The sequence below is a fragment of the Schistocerca serialis genome, chromosome 5, assembly GCF_023864345.2.
Source record: "Schistocerca serialis cubense isolate TAMUIC-IGC-003099 chromosome 5, iqSchSeri2.2, whole genome shotgun sequence".
Classification (NCBI taxonomy): Eukaryota; Metazoa; Arthropoda; class Insecta; order Orthoptera; family Acrididae; genus Schistocerca; species Schistocerca serialis.
The window spans coordinates 609,142,476-609,163,604 of NC_064642.1; the positions used below are offsets into that span (position 1 = coordinate 609,142,476).

At 38.6% G+C, this 21,129-nt stretch overlaps 1 protein-coding gene across 3 annotated transcripts in view; it reads left to right on the forward strand.

Moving 5' to 3' along the window:
- Positions 1-21,129, forward strand: part of LOC126480782 (saccharopine dehydrogenase-like oxidoreductase) — a 136,059-nt gene that overhangs the window by 86,422 nt on the left and 28,508 nt on the right. For all 3 annotated transcript variants that reach the window (XM_050104090.1, XM_050104091.1, XM_050104092.1), the window contains exon 5: positions 13,912-13,970. In XM_050104090.1, coding sequence (XP_049960047.1) covers positions 13,912-13,970 — 59 coding nt within the window. The remainder of the gene's footprint in view (positions 1-13,911; positions 13,971-21,129) is intronic.

A 21,129-nucleotide genomic window follows, 5' to 3' on the forward strand; every position in this document is an offset into this window, starting at 1 on the left:
ACCTTCACCATTTTTTTGCGAACTGTTCAGAATTCAGGAAAGAATGGATAGAATTGAATGTTTCTGGCCATATCTTGAATGCATCTGGGAGACTACAAAAGCAAAATGTAGTACACTATACAGCAGGACCAAAGACACTTTCAGACAGAAACATCAAAATTCACAGCAGTACTAGTTCTTAGTAGCAGTTCATAAATGACACAGTGCTAGAACATATAACACTGTGCACAAAGACAGAAACCCATAAAAACTTGGAGTATGCAATCAGTACATTTTCGTATGGGTGTGCCTTTCTTGTGCTATAGGTTCAAAATTGATAACTTGTCAACTGAAAACTGACGACCCACAGTTCTTTTGTGATACAATGTCAAGAATTAAATTTAGAGACATATTGAATTTTTATGCTCTGATATCAAGGTAGAAAGGTCAAGAAGACTCAAGCAGACAGAGTTTGCTTTCGTGTCAAAAATTTGGAATCATTTAATTGAAAATTGTTTTGTATTTCACAGTCGCAGAAAAACTTTCCCATTAAGGCGAGATGTTGATTTGCACTTCACTTTGATTAGTAAGACTTATTAATTCAGCAACAAATGTAATGTGAAATATCTCTTCAATGGATTTCTAAACCTTGGGAAAAGATGGTCAACCAGAGAAGGACACCATTCCTTAGAACAGAAGAAATGTAACAACAGATTTTCACCTGGCCAAAATACAGAAAGCTAAGGGTATAAGCCTAATGCCTGTTGGATATAGTAAACAATTTAAGAAGAGAGGTAACAAAATCAAGAAGAATCTCAAAGCACTACCATATGAAACTACTGTGACGCAACATGGAGGTACAACCTCCTCTACTTATCAAGGCGTGAAAACAAAAATGTTCTCATCCTCAGTACTCTTAAATCAAGTATACAAACAAAGAACTATTTGATGTGTCTTCCAGAAACTGTAAAATTTTGTAATGAATGAAATATAGAGTAGCTATATTGGACCAGGTGACTAGAAAATAATGAGTGAAAGCAGCTTTTTGGAGATGGTCAGTACAAGTGTTCAATGCATTCAACTTCACTGGAAGAAATTCGTTGGGCCTTGAAGAACAGTTACAGGGACAGTTAACAGCAGTAAACAGTTTCTGCTGAATCTCAGCAAATAACTAAGGTGTGAACATGTGAAGAGTAGGTGACAAATGTATTTCCTGTAATCAGCAGTGGATCAAATAACGAAGATGAACCAGTGAATAAGAAATGTAGATGGCAATGCAGAGTGACAGAATGCAAGAACAAAATGACTAACAAATGTGACACTCGTAACAAACATGTATATCAAAAACGTATGGAAGTTAACTTGAAGAAATGCATTATTTACATTTAGGTTGGGGCGTATTTTCCCCTCTTCTCCTGCTGATGTATAATCTGTAGGGTTTGTGGTGGGTCTTATACCAGCACTAGTGGGAGGTTGATCCCTGGCCAATTTAACTGGGTAATATTCTGCTGACCCTAATACACCGCCAGATGAAAGTAGTATTACCTTTACCCTCTCTTCTCAGAGTTGTTGTTTGGTGGGCAGGATCCTTCCGTGCCACCCCCCTGTCAATCCAACTGCGGTGAAGATTCCTGGAATGCTTCCACAAGTTCTCTCTACTGCATTAGTAGGTAAATAGCCACACTTCTCACAAACAGGGGTATATTTTGCCCAACATTTTCACTATTACTTTTAACAACACAACAAACAATTGCTATGGTAATACCACTCTCTTGAGTACATTCAAAAACGTCCACACATGTGTACTTTAGGACCTGAGAGAGCAATCAAAACACAGATAAAAAACTACTGCTGTTCAAATGTTCTTTTTAGAGAACTTAACTTCTTTAATATCCCACCTTCCAAGTGTATGGACTTGTATTGCAAAGGCTTTGTGTGCAATAATGTGGAGGTGTAAATTGTCTCCACCACTGCACTAAAATCCTTTCACCTCTCTACTGTAAACCATTTGGTAAAACCTCTTGTTATTTACTACAAATTTTAAGAATAATCTGTGGATTATCCTTTTAACACAACTTATTCCCGCTTTCACCAAAGACCACTTCTGCATCTTAGTACAGTAAGATATGCCTATTTCATTCAGCGTGGTAGTGCCCCATATTAATTCCTATTCTACTATGATACAGGTCAATCCCCTTCTTGGTGCCCCTGCCCACACAGTATAGGTCAGCCTTTCTTAGGTCCACCTATCTGCCTTTTATTCGTCATTCCAAATTAGAGAGTACACTCCACATTTCAGATATGTTTATATCTTCCATTACTTTTTCTTCTACTTTCGCCCATATTACTTTGAGGTTCCCTTTTGATTTCCATGTCTGCACTCTGTTTCAGGTGTAAAGTCTCTTGCTTATTACCTTCTCCATATCTTAACTCATCTATTGACAACACTACATGTCTAAGTATTCTTAACTGCTCTCTATTCTTTATTTTGTTCTCTCTTTTCTTAAAACCCAAGCTCCAGCTAGATTACCAATTCAAAAACTTACTGTCTCTACTGTCATCTTCTATTAATCCATTTTCTGTACCTGTATCCTATCTTCCTATTTGTCATCCTATTATTATAGTCACGTGAAATACTATTTAGTACTTGGTTGCTTGTCCCCTATCCCCTCCTAATTTATGATGTCAGCATTATGTAAACCTTTCTCCTGAACAGTGTGAGTCAATTAAATATTATGCTTTTGGGTGTGGCCTATCCACAATCTTAAATGGTCCTGCATATTTCAGAAAAAATTTCTGCATTTCCTTTTTAAGATTAGAACTATGATGTTCTTCTTTTACCATCACAAGATCATTTATTTCAAATGTTGGGTTTATTGCTGATGTATTATAATTTTGCAATCTTTTATTAGCTGCTATATGCAATTCATTTTCTACGATTTTGTCTGAGTTAGCACTTTCTTCCTGTTGTACCTCTGGCCATTTGAAGAATCTTAATAGTGGTTTCCCTATAAATTTTATTCATAGTATTTCTACGGGAGACAATCCTGTAGACAAATGGGGTAGTTCATTGAAAACCAATTGAAATTCTGGCACTAATTTTGCCCAAGTTGTATGTCTCGGTGAACAATAAGTTCTGCATAAACGTCCTATCTCCTTCATAACTCTTTCACACTGATTCGATTTTGGATGATATTTTGATATCATGACATGCCTTATGTTCTCTCAAGCTAAAAACTCTTTAAATGATTGACTCACAAACTGTGAACCATTATCCATTAATAATCTCGTAGGTTTTCCTACCTCTACAAAATATTTGTGCATACAGTTTATAATTGTCTCTGTGTTAGCTTGTTTAATTGGATATAATGTAATATATTTAGACCAACACTCTAATAGAACATAAATATATCTGACACCTCCTTGACTTGATGGTAATGGTCCATAAAAATCCGAAGCTGTTAAATCATGTAAAGCTCTAGGTATTATAGGATACATTGTGTAATGTGTTCCTTTATTATTTTCCTTCGCCTTTTGACAGACTTGACATGTCTGGAGTAATCTAACAACTTTCTTACCTAGGTGTTTAAAATGGTAAAACTTTATCATATGTTTTATACACTTCCTTATTGCAAAATTCCCATAACCTTTATGTATAAACCAAATTAAATCATTTTGTGCACACTCGGGTACACACAATTTCCAATATGATGTATTTTTGTTCTCTCTCCAAAACAACACTTGATTGATCACTGTCAAAATTTTGTCTTCTGTGGATGGTAACTCATTTTTCCCATACTTTAACATTTTTAAGATTTAACTCTTCTTCGTCTTTCATTTCTTGTCTGATTTTAGTAGCTAACATACGTACTTCGTCTTTCGTATAGCTTATTTTCATAAAATTTGTATTAAAAATCATTCCTGGTCCAGTATTTTACCGAGAATTACTCATTCCTAATGGCAATAGTGACAAAGCATCTGGTACACAATTTAATGTTCCCTTGATGTATACTATTTGTATCTGAAACTGTTGTAAAAGCAATACCCACCTCATGAGCCTCCTATGTAATAAACGACTTTCCGTTAAGAATATCAATGCTTGGTGATCTGTATATATAATGATATCTGAACCCCAAATCAGTGTTTCAAATTTCTTTAAACTCCATACAACAGCAAATAATTCTTTCTCCACTGCTGTATAATTCAGCTCATGTTTGTCTAGGCTGTGACTAGCGAAAACAGTGGTTTTATGTTCTCCCTCTTCTGGGTCCCATTTCCCTTGAAATACTTCTGCTGCTATGCCATGTTCTGATGCATCTGTTGTGATGCCAAATGGTTCATGAAGACTCAATTTAAAATAGGAGCACTGACCAGGGTATCCTATACTTCCTGGAATGCCTTTTCTGCATTTTCATCCCATATCCATTTCACCTTTTGCTTTAATAGCGATAGTAGATGTAGATTATTCATGACCTCTCCTTGTATATACCATCAGTAAAATCCCACTAATCCTAAAAAGGAACACAACTGTTTCACATTCTGTGGATGTGGACAGTCTTTAATCGTTCTAATGCATTCTGGATCTGGCTTAATTCCTCTTATTCCTATGAGATGACCCCAAGTAAATCACAATGTTCCTCCCAGGTCTCTGAAACAATCAGTATATCATCTACATAAATCAATAGCTCTTGTAACAACTTTCTCCCTAATGCTTGATCTAATGCTCTTATAAACACTGATACTGATATATTTAACCCAAATGGCAAAAGTTCAAACTGGTATGATTTTCCGTCATATAGGAATGCAGTATAAGGTATAGATTTTTTAGCTAATTTCACCTGCCAGTACCCAGTCATCAGATCCACGAAACTAAAATAATTTGCTTTTTCAAAACAAGCAAGTAGTTCATCTATGCATATGGGACAATCTCTCTCTGGTTCAATGTGATAATTCAAGGTTCTCTCGTCTAGTACTATGAGCACACCACCTGCTGCCTTTCTGACAACTAACAGTAGATTGTTGTATATGCTTGTACTTCTTTCTATAACATTATTATCTAACATTTTAAATGATTAATGGAAAATCTCATATAAAGATGTGAAACAAATACTAACAAAGAGATAGAGGGGCTGGCCAGTACTTACCTCAGCTCAGTACAGCCGATAGATACACAAAAAACAAAACCGAAAATTTATGTTCCTAGGTTTCGGAACAAATGTTCCTTTGTCAGGGAGGAGAGAGAGGAAAGAAAGGGAAGAAGGGAAAGAAGATTCAGTTACTCACAACCCAGGTTATGAAGCAACAGGGAAAGGAAAACAGGGAGGGTAGCAAGGATGGAGGCATGGTTGTCAGAGGGAAGCCAAAGATATTCTACTGTAAGTACTGTGCCAGCTTCAAACCAAAGAGGATGCATACAGAAGTAAAGAGGTATATAGTATAAAGATAAACACAACTATGTAGGATGATTTTCCGTCATATAGGAATGCAGTATAAGGTATAGATTTTTTAGCTAATTTCACCTGCCAGTACCCAGTCATCAGATCCACGAAACTAAAATAATTTGCTTTTTCAAAACAAGCAAGTAGTTCATCTATGCATATGGGACAATCTCTCTCTGGTTCAATGTGATAATTCAAGGTTCTCTCGTCTAGTACTAGGAGCACACCACCTGCTGCCTTTCTGACAACTAACAGTAGATTGTTGTATATGCCTGTACTTCTTTCTATAACATTATTATCTAACATTTTAAATGATTAATGGAAAATCTCATATAAAGATGTGAAACAAATACTAACAAAGAGATAGAGGGGCTGGCCAGTACTTACCTCAGCTCAGTACAGCCGATAGATACACAAAAAACAAAACCGAAAATTTATGTTCCTAGGTTTCGGAACAAATGTTCCTTTGTCAGGGAGGAGAGAGAGGAAAGAAAGGGAAGAAGGGAAAGAAGATTCAGTTACTCACAACCCAGGTTATGAAGCAACAGGGAAAGGAAAACAGGGAGGGTAGCAAGGATGGAGGCATGGTTGTCAGAGGGAAGCCAAAGATATTCTACTGTAAGTACTGTGCCAGCTTCAAACCAAAGAGGATGCATACAGAAGTAAAGAGGTATATAGTATAAAGATAAACACAACTATGTAGGATGAAAAGATGCGTGAATGGCTGAAGAGGAAAGGGAAAGAGGAGAAGACTGAAGAGTAAATGGGAGTGAGGTTGTTTAACATAGGTTCAGTCCAGGGGGATGGCGGGATGAAAGGATGTGTTGGAGTGCAAGTTCCCATCTCTGCAGTTCAGAAGGACTGATGTTGGGTGGGAGAAGCCAAATGGCACATACGGTGTAGCAGGTTCCTAGGTCCCTAGAATTATGCTGGAGGGCATGCTCTGCTACTGGGTATTGGACATCTCCTAGGCGGACAGTTCGTCTTGTGTCCGTTCATGCGCTCAGCCAGTTTAGTTGTTGTCATACCGATGTAAAAGGCTGTGCAGTGCAGGCATCTCAGTTGATAAATGACATGTGCAGTTTCACACGTGGCCCTGCCTTGAATTGTGTATGTTTTACCAGTAGCGGGGCTGGAGTAGGTGGTTGTGGGGGGATGCATTGGGCAGGTTTTGCAGCGGGGTCGGTTACAGGGGTAGGAACCGCTGGGTAGCCCAGCATAATTCTAGGGACCTAGGAACCTGCTACACCGTATGTGCCATTTCGCTTCTCCCACCCAACACCAGTCCCTCTGAACTGCGGAGATGGGAACTTGCACTTCAACACATCCTTTCATCCCGCCATCCCCCTGGACTGAACCTACGTTAAACAACCTCACTCCCATTTACTCTTCAGTCTTCTCCTCTTTCCCTTTCCTCTTCAGCCATTCACGCATCTTTTCATCCTACATAGTTGTGTTTATCTTTATACTATATACCTCTTTACTTCTGTATGCATCCTCTTTGGTTTGAAGCTGGCACAGTACTTACAGTAGAATATCTTTGGCTTCCCTCTGACAACCATGCCTCCATCCTTGCTACCCTCCCTGTTTTCCTTTCCCTGTTGCTTCATAACCTGGGTTGTGAGTAACTGAATCTTCTTTCCCTTCTTCCCTTTCTTTCCTCTCTCTCCTCCCTGACAAAGGAACATTTGTTCCGAAACCTAGGAACATAAATTTTCGGTTTTGTTTTTTGTGTAGGCTCAGAAGGGCACTGTATACACCACTGACAGATATTACTTTCAGAAGTACATTCCCTAAGGCCTTTAAAAATATAATTAAACTACTAAGACATAGCAATTCTTTTGGTTTGGTATTGTTTCTGATCAAGTATTAAAATCTAGTTTTAATGTTATAGTTCCCTTGAGCTTGAGCTGTTGTTTCCTTGAGCTACATCTACATTGGCATGAGTGGTGATATTAGCTGGATATCAGCTGGTGAGGGGATTATGAAAATTATGCTGGCATGTTGTATATGTGTATGTACATATGAACAAATGTATGTACAGTGGAAGTGGATGGATACTATGAAAGGAGTCAGAGGTCAGGTTGATGGGAACTAGTAGAAACTGATAGGAAAGAGTATAAGGGGAACATGAAGATACAATATGAGAGAAATAGTGAAAGATTATTCTGAGCACTGAAGTTGGAACTGGAAATGATTAAGATTTGCTTTTCAATAAGTCTCTTCTCCTGTCCATATTTTCAAAAACAACTGTGATGTACATCAAAATAACATTTCTTTTTGTTTTATTGATTTCTCCAGTTACTTTCAAAATTTTCAATACTGAACTCCACATTAGTAGGGATATAATAATTTCTTATTCTTCTATAATTTTTTGATTAAGATACTTGTGTAGAACTTTTATTACATATAAGAGTAAAAAAATAGCTAATTACCCATGGGCCTTCCATGTAACCAAAATTCCAACCAGTAAATTGGTTCTTCCTTGTAACACAAAAAGAAAAGTACTTCCCTACACAGAGGACAAAGGGCACTAAGACCATGATAATTACTTGCAGCCTCTGAGTCCCCACTCCCTCATACTAAATCAATATACACCATTACTGGTGCCCACATCTTAATGCATAAAAATAGTTCTAAGATCACAATATTAAATACTGCTACAACTCTTTGAGTCTTCATACATCATAATCTATCACAGTATGCTATAGTTGGTGCCATCCCTTAATAAGGATGCAAAGAGTCCTCAGACTACAGTTCATTTATATCTGCTTGTATATAAAAAAAAACACAACCTCCACTTCACTTTTTTCTGGTCAGTTTTCCTGCTCTACATGCTATAAATACACACTCTAGTTTGATTCTTTAACAATGCCCTACAGTTAACATGTTGAGCATGGACTCAATTTTACTGGGCTATCTGCTGAGGCAGCAATCTCGCATGCCAGTGAACACCTAATGTGTGTATTCATGAAATGGAAAATGTGACAACTAAAATAGCAATTTATTGAAATCCAAAAATTGTTACTGAATATAATAAGGCAAATACTACAACTCACCTTTTGGACGAGTTGTGTGTATATAGCAGTCCATTGGGAAAGACAGTAAAATAGGATCAAAAGTTAGCATTCAATCTCACTATTGCTGTGAATGTGTTATATGTATTCCAATATGTAGTGGGATGGTAAGTGTCAGTCATGATATTTTGGAAACAGTTGACAGATGCTTTCAAATGGCATTCACATGAAGAAACTCCAGTCACTACTGATACAAACTCACTATCGATACATGAAGAAGCAAACATTGGTTGGGCAAAAAGAGAGGAAAAGTGCTTAATGTATTTAGATATTGTTCTGAATGTTGCAAGACAAATATGAAAACATTAGGCCCGATGCATCTAAAAAATTACCTAAAGAGGTGGTTACCTTTTGTTATGCATGAAACTCTAAACTGCATCTTTGTGCTGATCATTTTAATGAACTTCATTAAAATTACAACATTTGTTTTTTAAACTCATTACTGCTCTCCCCATGCACTGAAGTCATCCAAATGAAAAGTACACTCTCAGGCCAAAGGATGTGACGCAGCCCAAACCAAGAGTCCACTCCCTGTCCCGCAGGACTGATGGCATGCTTTATTTTTTAATAGATACAACAAATGTGGTTATCTCTGCCACTGGGCTCAAAAAACTCTTGGAAGATCTGGATATACATAAGTGACTAGAATTTTGAGATTTGTTCTCTAGTATTTATTATTTTGTCTAGTCACTTACAGATAATCATATATTTTGGTACTAAATATTCTGTTGATCTTCCAGTAGTGGTCTAGCATCATTGCCTTGGTGTGTGGCATACCCACAACTGCAAAGGGTCTTTTTTCATTTAAAGGATAAAATTTTTTAACTACTTTCTTATTTTTTTTTATAGTACTCTTATGGCTTTTAACTGGAACTAAATCTCCCACTTTGTACTGCACAGCAAGGACACCCATGTCTGGGGGCAAGTGGTTCCACGAGTGCCCCCTAGCTCACAGGTAAAGGACAAAAATATTGTGTAGTCAGGTGTTTTTCTTTCAAGATGATTTAAAATCTAGTATTAAGTAGATTTTTATCTTCGTCTTAACTGGAACTTTTTATGACTAGTTACAAGTTTTCTTCCAAAATACTGAAAGTACAAACTTTTGCATGGCCCCCTTGCTGCACAGGTTTCCCACATACTTATCTTTTTTTCATCTCACCCCCTTATTGTCTAAACATTGTTTAATAAATATTGTTTGTATTTCTGTGTCTACTACAAAATGTATGCCAGTGGCAGTGGACCAAAAAGGTCTGCAACCACATGATCCCAAGTGCATTCTGCCATTCTTTTTCTTTTCCTGGTGCCTTTGTCCAACAGTTCATAGGGTTGGCATGGTTAGGATCAGATTTGGCAGGGTTAATTTAAGGAGTGGCTGGATGTCCCTACTGTCGCCATCCTGTTATGCAAAGTATGATGAGGAAGATGAAATGATGAGGTCAACACAAGGACAACACAAACACCCAGTCCCCAGGGCAGAGAAAATCACCAACCCGGCCGGGAATCGAACCCAGGACACCATGATCCAAAGGCAGCAATGCTAGCCACTAGACCAGCAGCTGCAGACTCAAGAGCATTCTGGCATTATTGGATACAAAGTAGTATATAAATGTGATGTAACTACTTTAACTTTCTGACATGTGCTACAAATTCTCAGTAATTTGTTCTTTACTATTCTAAATATATCCTTAAAGTAATAACGTTTATTCAAATGCAATACACATTTTGGTGACCAAAATATAAATCCTCTAATTGTTTGCTTATCTTTCATCTGACACAAGTTTTGGTAATTACCAATACATGAGTCCTATGTCATAGATATTATTTAATGAGGTTCCTCTCTCAGCTTCTACTCGTATGGTAGTAACAAAAGAGAGTAATTTTTCTGCTGTCAGATCTCTATGCAATCAGTTCCTTCACTACCGGAGTATCCTGTACTAGCTTCTGATTACTCAAGTTGTGGTTCCATTTCATTTTTAAATCCTGTATGTGTTTCAGCATTCTTAGTCAGGGCACGTTCCAAATTGTGCTTTTCTGTATTATTATCTTTCTAATATTTGTGCTTTATCTGCAAGAATGTTCTGTACTGTCCGCAGCTCATGGTCATGCAGTAGCATTCCCGCTTCCCCTGCCCGGGTTCCCGGGTTCGATCCCCGGTGGGGTCAGGGACTTTCTCTGCCTCGTGATGACTGGGTGTTGTGTGATATCCTTAGGTTAGTTAGGTTTAAGTAGTTCTAAGTTATAGGGGACTGATGACCATAGATGTTAAGTCCCATAGTGCTCAGAGCCATTTGAACCATTTTGAATGTTCTGTACTGGTATTAAATTAATGGTATTTAAATGCTCAACTCTGCTTTCAGACCTTCCTTGTACCAAGTCTAAATGATTATCAAAATGTTGTACATGTTTTAATACCAAATTCAATTTTCTAGTTTATCATGTCTCCCGTTTGAGTGAGAGACTAAATCAATCAGTTTATCATCTATGTTCAGCAGTCTTCCTTACATATGAGAAAATATTTTCTCTATTTAGAAAATCAGTATAAGAACATTTTTTGTTTTTGTGTGTTGTTAAGTGTGAAAACACCTAAATAATTGTTTCAAATGCCTTCCTTCCCTATTTGAGAATCATGGCCATCAATCTCCTGACAAATAATAATTTAAAAACTCACGGGAGCATTACTTACAATAATTAAGAAATTAGTAATAGTAAATGACATGTTTTTTTTATCTAAACTACTTGTAAACGAATGAATTTCATTGGAAAAATACATTATCTAAATTGAAATCCACCTAAAAAGTTCACTGCAAAACTGATATTCATGTAAGCATATAACCATATAAATTTACATTAATAATCCACTGCACAATGAATAGTATACTATTTAAACAGAAACTATGGGGCATTTATGAAGTGAACCCCAGTTAGAGTTCATGTAGGCCATGTCTGCTGCTCATCAGCAGATGTTACATGAGGCAACTGTAGCTGGATGTCCACGATACTGGATGCCCCTCACGTTTGGAAAACCAGGGTGCAGATGGCTGCTAGATAGATGTAGGACAAGCACTGCACACTCTGTTACTGCTGTCCTGAACTATTGTTCCCAGAAAATGAGCTACATGCCCATTATGCAGACAGTGCACCTGAAGCTGCTATGTAATTATATAGCTCTGATTGTCAGCTTTTCATTCTCCATCTGTGAAGACCATTCCAAATTATATTACATTTCCAGAAAATCTTCTTTATATTTAATATTGATTACTAAATATTCGGAGCAGCAGTTACTCTTTTTAACTCTCACCGTTGAATAGGTTAATTACATCTTTTTGATTACTGTTGCTATTAAAAAGTCACTCTTGTATATTTTGTGAATGTGATATTAATTTTCTTTAAAATTAATAAAGTTTGAATCATTTTAAAACTTCTTGATGCATTAGCTAAACATTAGTCTGATTTATGATCAATGCTTATTCATCACCACTATAAACATTATATACATATAACTCAAACACCACAGAATTAAAGTACCCCAGAATCACTTTTAAATAATTCACCAATTCACTTTAGAAAGAAGACTATTAGTTCAGTCTTTAGCTTTATAAAAAAAAAAAACTGAAATGATCACAAAAGTCTTCAGTTCTTTATAATGTGGAGCATTGCTTGGCCTTAAACTCTATACCATAGCACCTCTATGTCTAAGATCACATTCTATATTTTTCAACTTCTCTTCATCACATGAAAGGTGATTCATTCAGAATTAGTCAAACTGAAATGATGAGTATTTGTTCTTCAGTAAGCCTCCACAGTTGCTTATTTATAGACAATGAGGGTACAGAAAATTTCGCACTGTAAGAGAGGTGAGCAAGGGTGGAATTGGGGGATAAATGTGTGTCTGAGAGAGTGTGAATGGGGGTGGTGCAGGAGCAGGAGAGGGTACAGAGGCTGATAGCAAGCAGCTATTAGCAAAAATTTTGGAGCTCAGTCATATGGTGCCCATTCAGGCATGAGCAGCATATAACTTAGTACCAGCCCATAGACCAACAGGTAGTGGATGCAGCAGCTAGTTGTAGATGAGGCTATGTGGCTCATATCAGTTTGGTGGCTGCTGTGTAGTAGTTCTCAGTCTAGGCAGCAGTCGATGACAGATACTGCTAGCTGCTGGAGCAACTAGTATTTGTACTTGCTTGGTTCAATTCTATTATGAAAAGGAGTTACTTCTACTCAAGTAGAGAGTTCAATAAGGCAGTATATGAGATAACCCCCCCCCCCCCCCCCCCCTCATCATTGTGCCAGGCTTGTGTCTTGGACCATGCCATCTCAGTGTTGTTCAAAGCATGTGCATTATTTGACTTCCAAGGTAGCAGAATTCCTTAATTTTGTTTACAATATTATCCCAATTTTTGTGTTATATTTATCACTAATGTCATTTCTGCACCTTCTCATAACTTTCGTCTTTGGTTCACTATCAGTTGATATTTTGTGCTCGTTGACAGTTCATTCCATTAAGCAGCTTCTGTAATGTTTACTCCCCTTCACTAAGATTAGCAATGTCATCAGAAAATCTTATCATTGATGTCTTTTCATCTTTAATTTTCATCACACCCCTAAACCTTTCTTTTATTTCCAACAGTTCTTCTTCAATGTTTACATTGAACAGAAGGGTAGAAAGACTGCTTCCTTATCTTAAACCCTTTTTTTCTTGAGAAATTCAAACATCTTGCATCATTTTATGTTGTCAAACACTTTTCCTAGGTTAATAAATTATATGAAGGTGTATGGATTTTCCTGTGTTACCTCCATTATCTAGCACATCATAGAAACTGCCTCTCTGGTCATAGTGGCCACTGCTACATCTGTTACAACTGTATGTTTTCATTGCTTCTTTGACAGTCAGTTGATTTTCTGATGAAAACTGACGATATTCTTAAAAGCTCAGATTTTCATAGTGAATTACATGGAACAAGAACCGCTTGTGCAACAAATGCATCATGCAAGACTTTGTCGGCATATTTCTCACTCTGGTTGTTATAGAGATGTTCTTTCTTCTTTTTGAAGACACGTTTGTGCTTGAATTGATGCAGGCTTTCCTTGATTGGTGTTTGATTATTATTTTGTAGGAAAACTATTTTTTTAAAAAAAGATGGTAATTTATATGTCAATATAAGTGCATGATGTATATCATTAATAAGTTACAATATTTTACATTTATTGCTACCTTCATGCTTGCTATAAACATCACCATCACCAATTTAGACCATTCTCTTAAGTATATTGTTGTTGTCATTAATCATCCTTACATTCTTCAACTTTTTGTTAACAGTGCCCATAGTGAATTTGTATTCTGTGATTAACTGTGCATAAGGAATTAAAAATAGAGTAGACATATGCATTAACTGCAGCTGGATGCTTTCACTTTACAGGTGACATAAACTCTGTGGAAGCATATCTTGAGATTGAAGTTGATGTCAAGGACCAAAAGGTCTGTAGAGATACTGTATGCCATTATTAATTTTTTTTAATGATCACACTCTTTGTTTTAACATTTTTTATGAAACAACAAATAATGGAATATACGTTTAGCTGTCCTCCACCTTCATGCACTCGTCTTCCTGAGATAAAAGTTTCAAGCAAATTTTAATATTCAATACTGAATTACTATTTTGTATTATTGATTCTGAGCTTTTATTAAAAGATAACTCAAACTTTTCTTAAATCATTCTTTAGTTTTCTACAGGGGCTGCTTGTGCAAATTTTCACCAGTTTGCTACAACATTATAGAAATTAAAGACTCTGTTTCACTAAGTCATCAAGATAGGTGATACGTAATATTATTGCTATATTAACTTTACATAGTGCATTAAGGCCAAGTATATTGTTTATATATTTATGATTTCTGCTTTTTTTTATTAATGCTTTAATATATACTAGATCTTCCACTCCCCTCACACATCACTGTTTCTGAATAACAAATATGGAAAGCAACTCTTTTCATACACTTTCATACTTAATTTTCTCATACACTCAATTTTTTACCACTACCTATCACCTTTTGACTTAAAATATTAGCAATTGTGACTAAATCAAATATATCAATTTTACATATATCACTTGAACTGTTGAAATATATGTACATTTTATAATTACTAGTTCAACATTGTGAGGAATAAAATAAAATGAAAAAAAGAAAGATGGTAGTGGCGGGAATATACCCCAAGCTGACAAAATGCCAGTTGCTGCGCTTGAACACTGTGACATGAATCAATATGTCAAATGTTGCTCAAAAATACCTCATACTCTATTCATAAATCATTAGAGAATGTTTTACCTTTTCTTACTGCCTCCTCAGGCAAAATATTGTACTTGAAAAGTTCATCTACCTGCTTCTACTCACACAGTTTGAGTCAAATTTAGGAGCCCCATCCCAAGCCCTCCCCTTGTTAGATTTAAATTTGGAGTAGGACTTCCTAACTCTTTAACTCTCACATTCTCTTCCAAAGATGTACAGGAAAAGGGCCTCTTTAGCAGATCATCTACAAAATTTACCATGTTGCTTGCACAATACTTTACACATACTTTCAAAGAAAAATACTGACCTGGTGCTGTGAGCAGGGATGACTATGTCTCAGAGCATCCACAGTCAAAAACAGGCTGCTGTGACCCTTCTCTGAGTTCATTATAGGGTGGCTGACCATCATTTTAACACTTGACACTGGTTTCTCATTATTGCAGAAACAGTGCTACAAAAAATGTCTTCATTTATGTATTTCATTTATGTATCAGGATGCAGTCAAAGAGAAATGACATAATTTTAGTGTGATATTTACAGTGTGCTCTAGCACAGTAGCGCATGATCAGTGGCCAGACTGGTTTTCTATATTTATAACCTTCCTCTGCTAAGACTTTAATACAGGTTATACTGGTGCATCTCTTACAGGGGCTTTAACTTATTTTGAATGTTGGCTTTCATGTATATGTTGTTAATTTTTCAAACAACTGAAACTCCAGGTAGAAATATCAACAATGTAGGAAAAGAAAGATTGCAACTTACTGTAAAGATGACATGTTAAGTTGCAGACAGGTACAGTTAAGACACCTACACAGAGCTTTTGGCCATAGCCTTCACCATCCAAAGGGAAATGCACACCATTCATACACACAAGCAAACACACCTCACACACACATGACTGACAACTCCACCAGCTGGGCCAGATTGAAACTATCATATGGGATGGAAGCAGCACTCTGGAGGGGAGGGGGAGGGATAGTAGTGTACAGGTGGGAGGATTTGATGTGGAATGATCATATAAAATTAATTGTTGGTAAGGCGGGTGCCAGGTTGATATTCATTGGGAGAGTCCTTAGAAAATGTAGTCCCTAAGCAAAACACTCGTGCGACGTATACTTCAGTATTGCTCATCAGTGTGGGATCCGTACCAGGTCGGGTTGACAGAGGAGATAGAGAAGATCCAAAGAAGAGCGGCGCGTTTCGTCACAGGGTTATTTGGTAAGCGTGATAGCATTACGGAGATGTTTAGCAAACTCAAGTGGCAGACACTGCAAGAGAGGCTCTCTGCATCACGGTGTAGCTTGTTGCCCAGATTTTGAGAGGGTGCGTTTCTGGATGAGGTATTGAACATATTGCTTCCCCCTACTTATACCTCCCGAGGAGATCACAAATGTAAAATTAGAGAGATTCGAGCACGCACAGAGGCTTTCCGGCAGTCGTTCTTCCCGCGAACCATACGTGACTGGAACAGGAAAGGGAGGTAATGACAGTGGCACGTAAAGTGCCCTCCGCTACACACTGTTGGGTGGCTTGCGGAGTATAAATGTAGATGTAGATGTAGAGCGGAACACTGTCTGGTGGAGTGTGTAGAGACTAGAATGCCAACAGGCACAGCATCAGAAGGCTGTGGGCAGGGAGGTGGACAAAAAGGAACAAAAAAGGAGAGGAGTGGGGAAAGATGGGTAGGTGCAATGGCAGAGGGCAGCAGACAAATTGGGTGGGAGATGAGAAAGGGGAGAAGATGTTAGGACAGAGGGTGTGGAAACTGTTGGGTGGAGAGAATGTGTTGTAAGGATAACTCCCATCTGCACAGTTCAGAAAATCTGATGTTGGAGGAGAGGATCCAGATGGTTTGGATATTGATGCAGTCATTGAAATCAAGCATGTTACCTTCATCTGCATGTTCTGCCACAGGGTGGTCTACTTTGCATTTGGCCACAGCTTAGTGGTTGCTGTTCATCCTGGTGGACAGCTGGTTCATAGTCATAACAATAGAAAAAGTTGTTCAATGATTGCAGCAGAGTGTATTTGTGTGTATTTATACTTATCTGTGCGTGTTTTTGTGTTACTGGATGTAATTTTGCATTTATTTGGATGTTTCTGCTTGTCTTTACATATTTCTTATTCTTTTTTCTCTTATCCAGCTCTTGTTGCAACCATCAACACCTATTTTACCCACTTTTGCATCATTCCCATTTTACTTCCACCTTTTGTGCCGCATGGACACCTGCTCCATCTTTCTGCACCAATTCAGAATAATATCCCTTTACCTGGCTAAAACTGAGACCCACATCCTATTTCTCAAATGCTGCCTAAACCACGGAATCCCCAAAATCGCCTAAACATAATAATTCACCAAGCGGCATGATGCAATGATTAGCACATTGGACTTGCATTTGGAAGGATGATGGTTCAAACCTGTGTCCGTTTTCTGTAATTTCCCTAAAATGCTTCAGGCAAATGCTGGTGGTTCCTTTGACAGTGCATGGCCGACTTCCTTCCCCATTCTTCCGCAATCTGATGGGACTGATGATCTCACTGTTTGTCCATTCCTCCAAATCAACCAACCAATCATAATAATTGCTTTCTGTGAATCCCACCCTCATTTCACAATGACCTTCACATTTTTGGATTCTGCCAGTCTCTGGCCCTCACAGACCTAGTACTGCAAGAACATGTATCGCTGGCACAGGCATCCCAAAACCAGTATGTGCAAGTTACTATTACAGTGCAATCCCTGCTTCATACACTACATTTCAGAAATTGAATCCCTTGCTCTCCAGCATTTGGAGGAGCATTTCAGGCACCAACTCCATAAGTTATCCAACGTGCTAACATTCTACTGCTGCATCAATGCACCACTATCTGACCCCTATCCTACCCACAATGTTCCTCCTAGTCCACCTCTCACAGTACCTGAACCCTGCCTAGCTGACCTCTGTAATTTGCCACATTCCCCAAAACACCATACCAGAACTCCACCAAATCCAGACCTGAAACATTCCTGTAACACTGTTGTTAACCTTTCTACTAAAACCCTCAGTTCCACAGAAGTTTCAGTCCTATCCAAAGGTCTCGCCTTTAGCCCTACAGCCAGATTTAACCATTCTGGATCTGCAGAAGGCCTACTCTTCTTCTCTTGATCCCTGCAATGAATGCACTTCTTTGCCACAGAAGGCCGCCACCAATTATCTGACACCTCCATCTAATAATTATGCCCGAATGATCCCATCCCAGAAGTCCAACACAACTTCCAATCCTGAAAGCCTTAGGCCCTTCCCAGAATCTCTCCCCTGAATCCATTTCACTCCTCATGCCTATGACACCCACCCACTTTCTACATGCTCCCCAAAATCCACAAACCCAAAAACAAGTCTGGATGCCCCATTGTGGCTGTTTATTGTGGCCTCACTGAGAGAATTTTGGCCTTCATTGGCCAACACCTCCAACCAATTGCCCATAATCTAGCCTCCCACATAAAAGATACCAACCACTTCCTTCACTGACTCTCCACCATCCCCACCCCTTTACCTCTGCTATCCCTACTCATCACTTTTGACGTCACCTCCCTATATACCAGCTTTTCTTGTGCCCGTGGTTTTACTGCTATTGAACACTACCTTTTCCAATATCTTTCGGAGTCCAAATCCATTACCTCATTCCTCATGCATCTTACTAGTCTTGTCCTAAACCACAACTAGTTCTCCTTTCAAGGGAAGGTATATACAGAAATCCACAGCACAGCCATGGGCACCCACATGGTTCCCTCCCACGCTAACCTGTTTATGGGCCATGTAGAGGAGACCTCCATAGCCTGCCTAAAACCAAAACCCTTAGTCTGGTTCAGGTTCATTGATCATATCTTCATGATCTGGACTCAGGGTGTCTTACCCTATCTTCACTCCTTCACAACCTCATGACCTTCTCTTCCATCTGCTTCACATGGTCCTCCTCAACCCAGCATGCCACCTTCCTAGACGTTGACCTCCTCCTGTCTGATGGCTCCATCTGCAACTCTGACCACATTAAACCCACCAAGCACCAACAGAACTTGCATTTTGACAGCTGTCATCCGTTTTACACCACAAAATCCCTCCCATACAGCCCAGCCACTTGGGAATGGTGCATCTGCAGTGACAAGAACTCCTTTGCCCAGTATGCTGATGGGTCTCACCAAGGCCTTCACAGACAGGCACTATCCCCCAGACCTAGTATGCAAATGGATCTCCCGCATCATTTCCCCCAACCCCCAATTGTCCCACTACCCCCAGTAACCAACCAGAAAATAGTGCCCCCTTCATGACCCTGCACCACTCTGGACTGAAGCAGCTGAAACACATCCTTCACCAGGGCTTTGATTACCTATCATCAAGCCTTGAAGTGAGGGACATCCTACTCGAGATCCTTCTTACACCTCCTAAAGTGGTCTTCCATAGTCCACCGACCTCCACAACATCTTAGTCCATCACTTTGTCACTACCAATCCAAACCCCTTGCGACAATGATCATATCCCTGTGGAAGTCCCACGTGCGAGACCTGCCCAATTCACACACCCAGTGCTTATTCCAGGCCTGTTGCAATTTTATCCTACCCGTCACAGGCCATGCCACCTGTGAGAGCAGCCATGTCATTTACTGGCCCTGCTACAATCATTGCGCTGCTTTTTATATTGGTATGACTACCAACCAGCTGTCTACCAGGATGAAACACCATCACCAATCTGTGGCCAAGTAGGCTGTGGGGCAACATGCAGCTGAACATTCCATGCTTGATTTCAGTGGCTGCTTCACTACCCGAGGCATTGGATCCTCGCCTCCACCAACAGCTTTTCTGAATTGTATTAATGGGCATTATCCGTGCAACACATTCTCCATGCCCATATTTATCCTGGACCCAACCTACAGTTTCCACACCCTTCACATTCTCATCTCCCACCCTCTTTGTTTGCAGCCTCTGCTAATGCACCTGCCCTCCTTTCTCCACGCCTCTCCTTCTTCATTTCTTTTTCCCCACCTTCCTGCGACACAATCTCCTGATGCTACGCCTATTGGCATTCTGATCCCTGTCCTGTACACCACCAGACAGCATTCCTCTCTCCCCCACCCATACACTACTATCTCGTCCCCCTCCCTGCTGCTTCCATCCCACTTGATAGTTGCATTTTGGCCCAGGTGCTGGAGTTAACAGACACGTGTGTGTGTGTGTGTGTGTGTGTGTGTGTGTGTGTGAGAGAGAGAGAGAGAGAGAGAGAGAGAGAGAGAGAGAGAGAGAGAGAGAGAGAGAGGCATGCTCGCTTGCGTATATGAATGGTGTGTGTTTCTCTTTTGCTGATGAAGGCTGTGACCAAAAACTTTTTGTAAGTGTCTTTAATTTTGCCTATCTGCAACTTAATGTCTCATCTTTTATCTTTTTCCAAATCACTTATAATTTTTTCTTCTATTTGAGTTGTTTGTCAATGAGTAGTTGCGTAACCTTAAAATCTGAATGTCCTTGAAATAACACATTTTTCCTTTTCCTGCTTTCTCTTGGCTACCATTGGAAGGTGTATTTTATGCAAAATTGTTCTAACTTGATCAACTCTATTTTGTGTGTTGTTATGGAAAATACCACACTATGTGTTCCATCTTAAACACTTGTAAACTGTGGAAACTGAGCATGTAGAGATATAGTTAAACACTTAGATTCTTTCCATGTCACAGCAATGTGTATACTGTATATGTAACTAACTGTTATGTTTTGTTTCTAATAACTCTGATTGTGCTAACTGTAGAAAAATAACTAGAATTGATTTGAATGCAAAAGAAAATAAAAGCAAAATGTATTGAAGTAAACATCTTCTGTGTGAGCCACGCAGGCTACTGCAGCACTCCACATGATAATGCATACTTTGTTGTTCTTCTGCTACAATTCAAATCAAATAACTTCAGTAGCTGCTATGCTGCAAGCATTAAACTGATCTTCAATTTTTGGTGCTTTGTATTAATTGGTCACATCATACGGTGCCTAAATGAGTGATATTTAGTCACTAACTTTTCCAAGATATATCTGAATCTAGAGTTTTCATGTTCATCACTTGTAGTTTCAATTTTGCTTGGATTCAAATACTGGTAGTCAACCAGTATTTAAAAATAGTGATTGATTTGAGGAATCGGGTAACAGACAAGTCTTTTAGCTTATAAAGGAAAAAAAATCTGCAAATGGTCAGTGTATAGCCATATTTACATATGAATGTGTAATGTGAATGTGAAATGACTCATTCCACATCTTTAATTATTCATACGAATGAAACATGAAACTAACCAACCAACTAATTTCATTGCTAATGTAAACAATGAAGATGAGTCCTAGGTT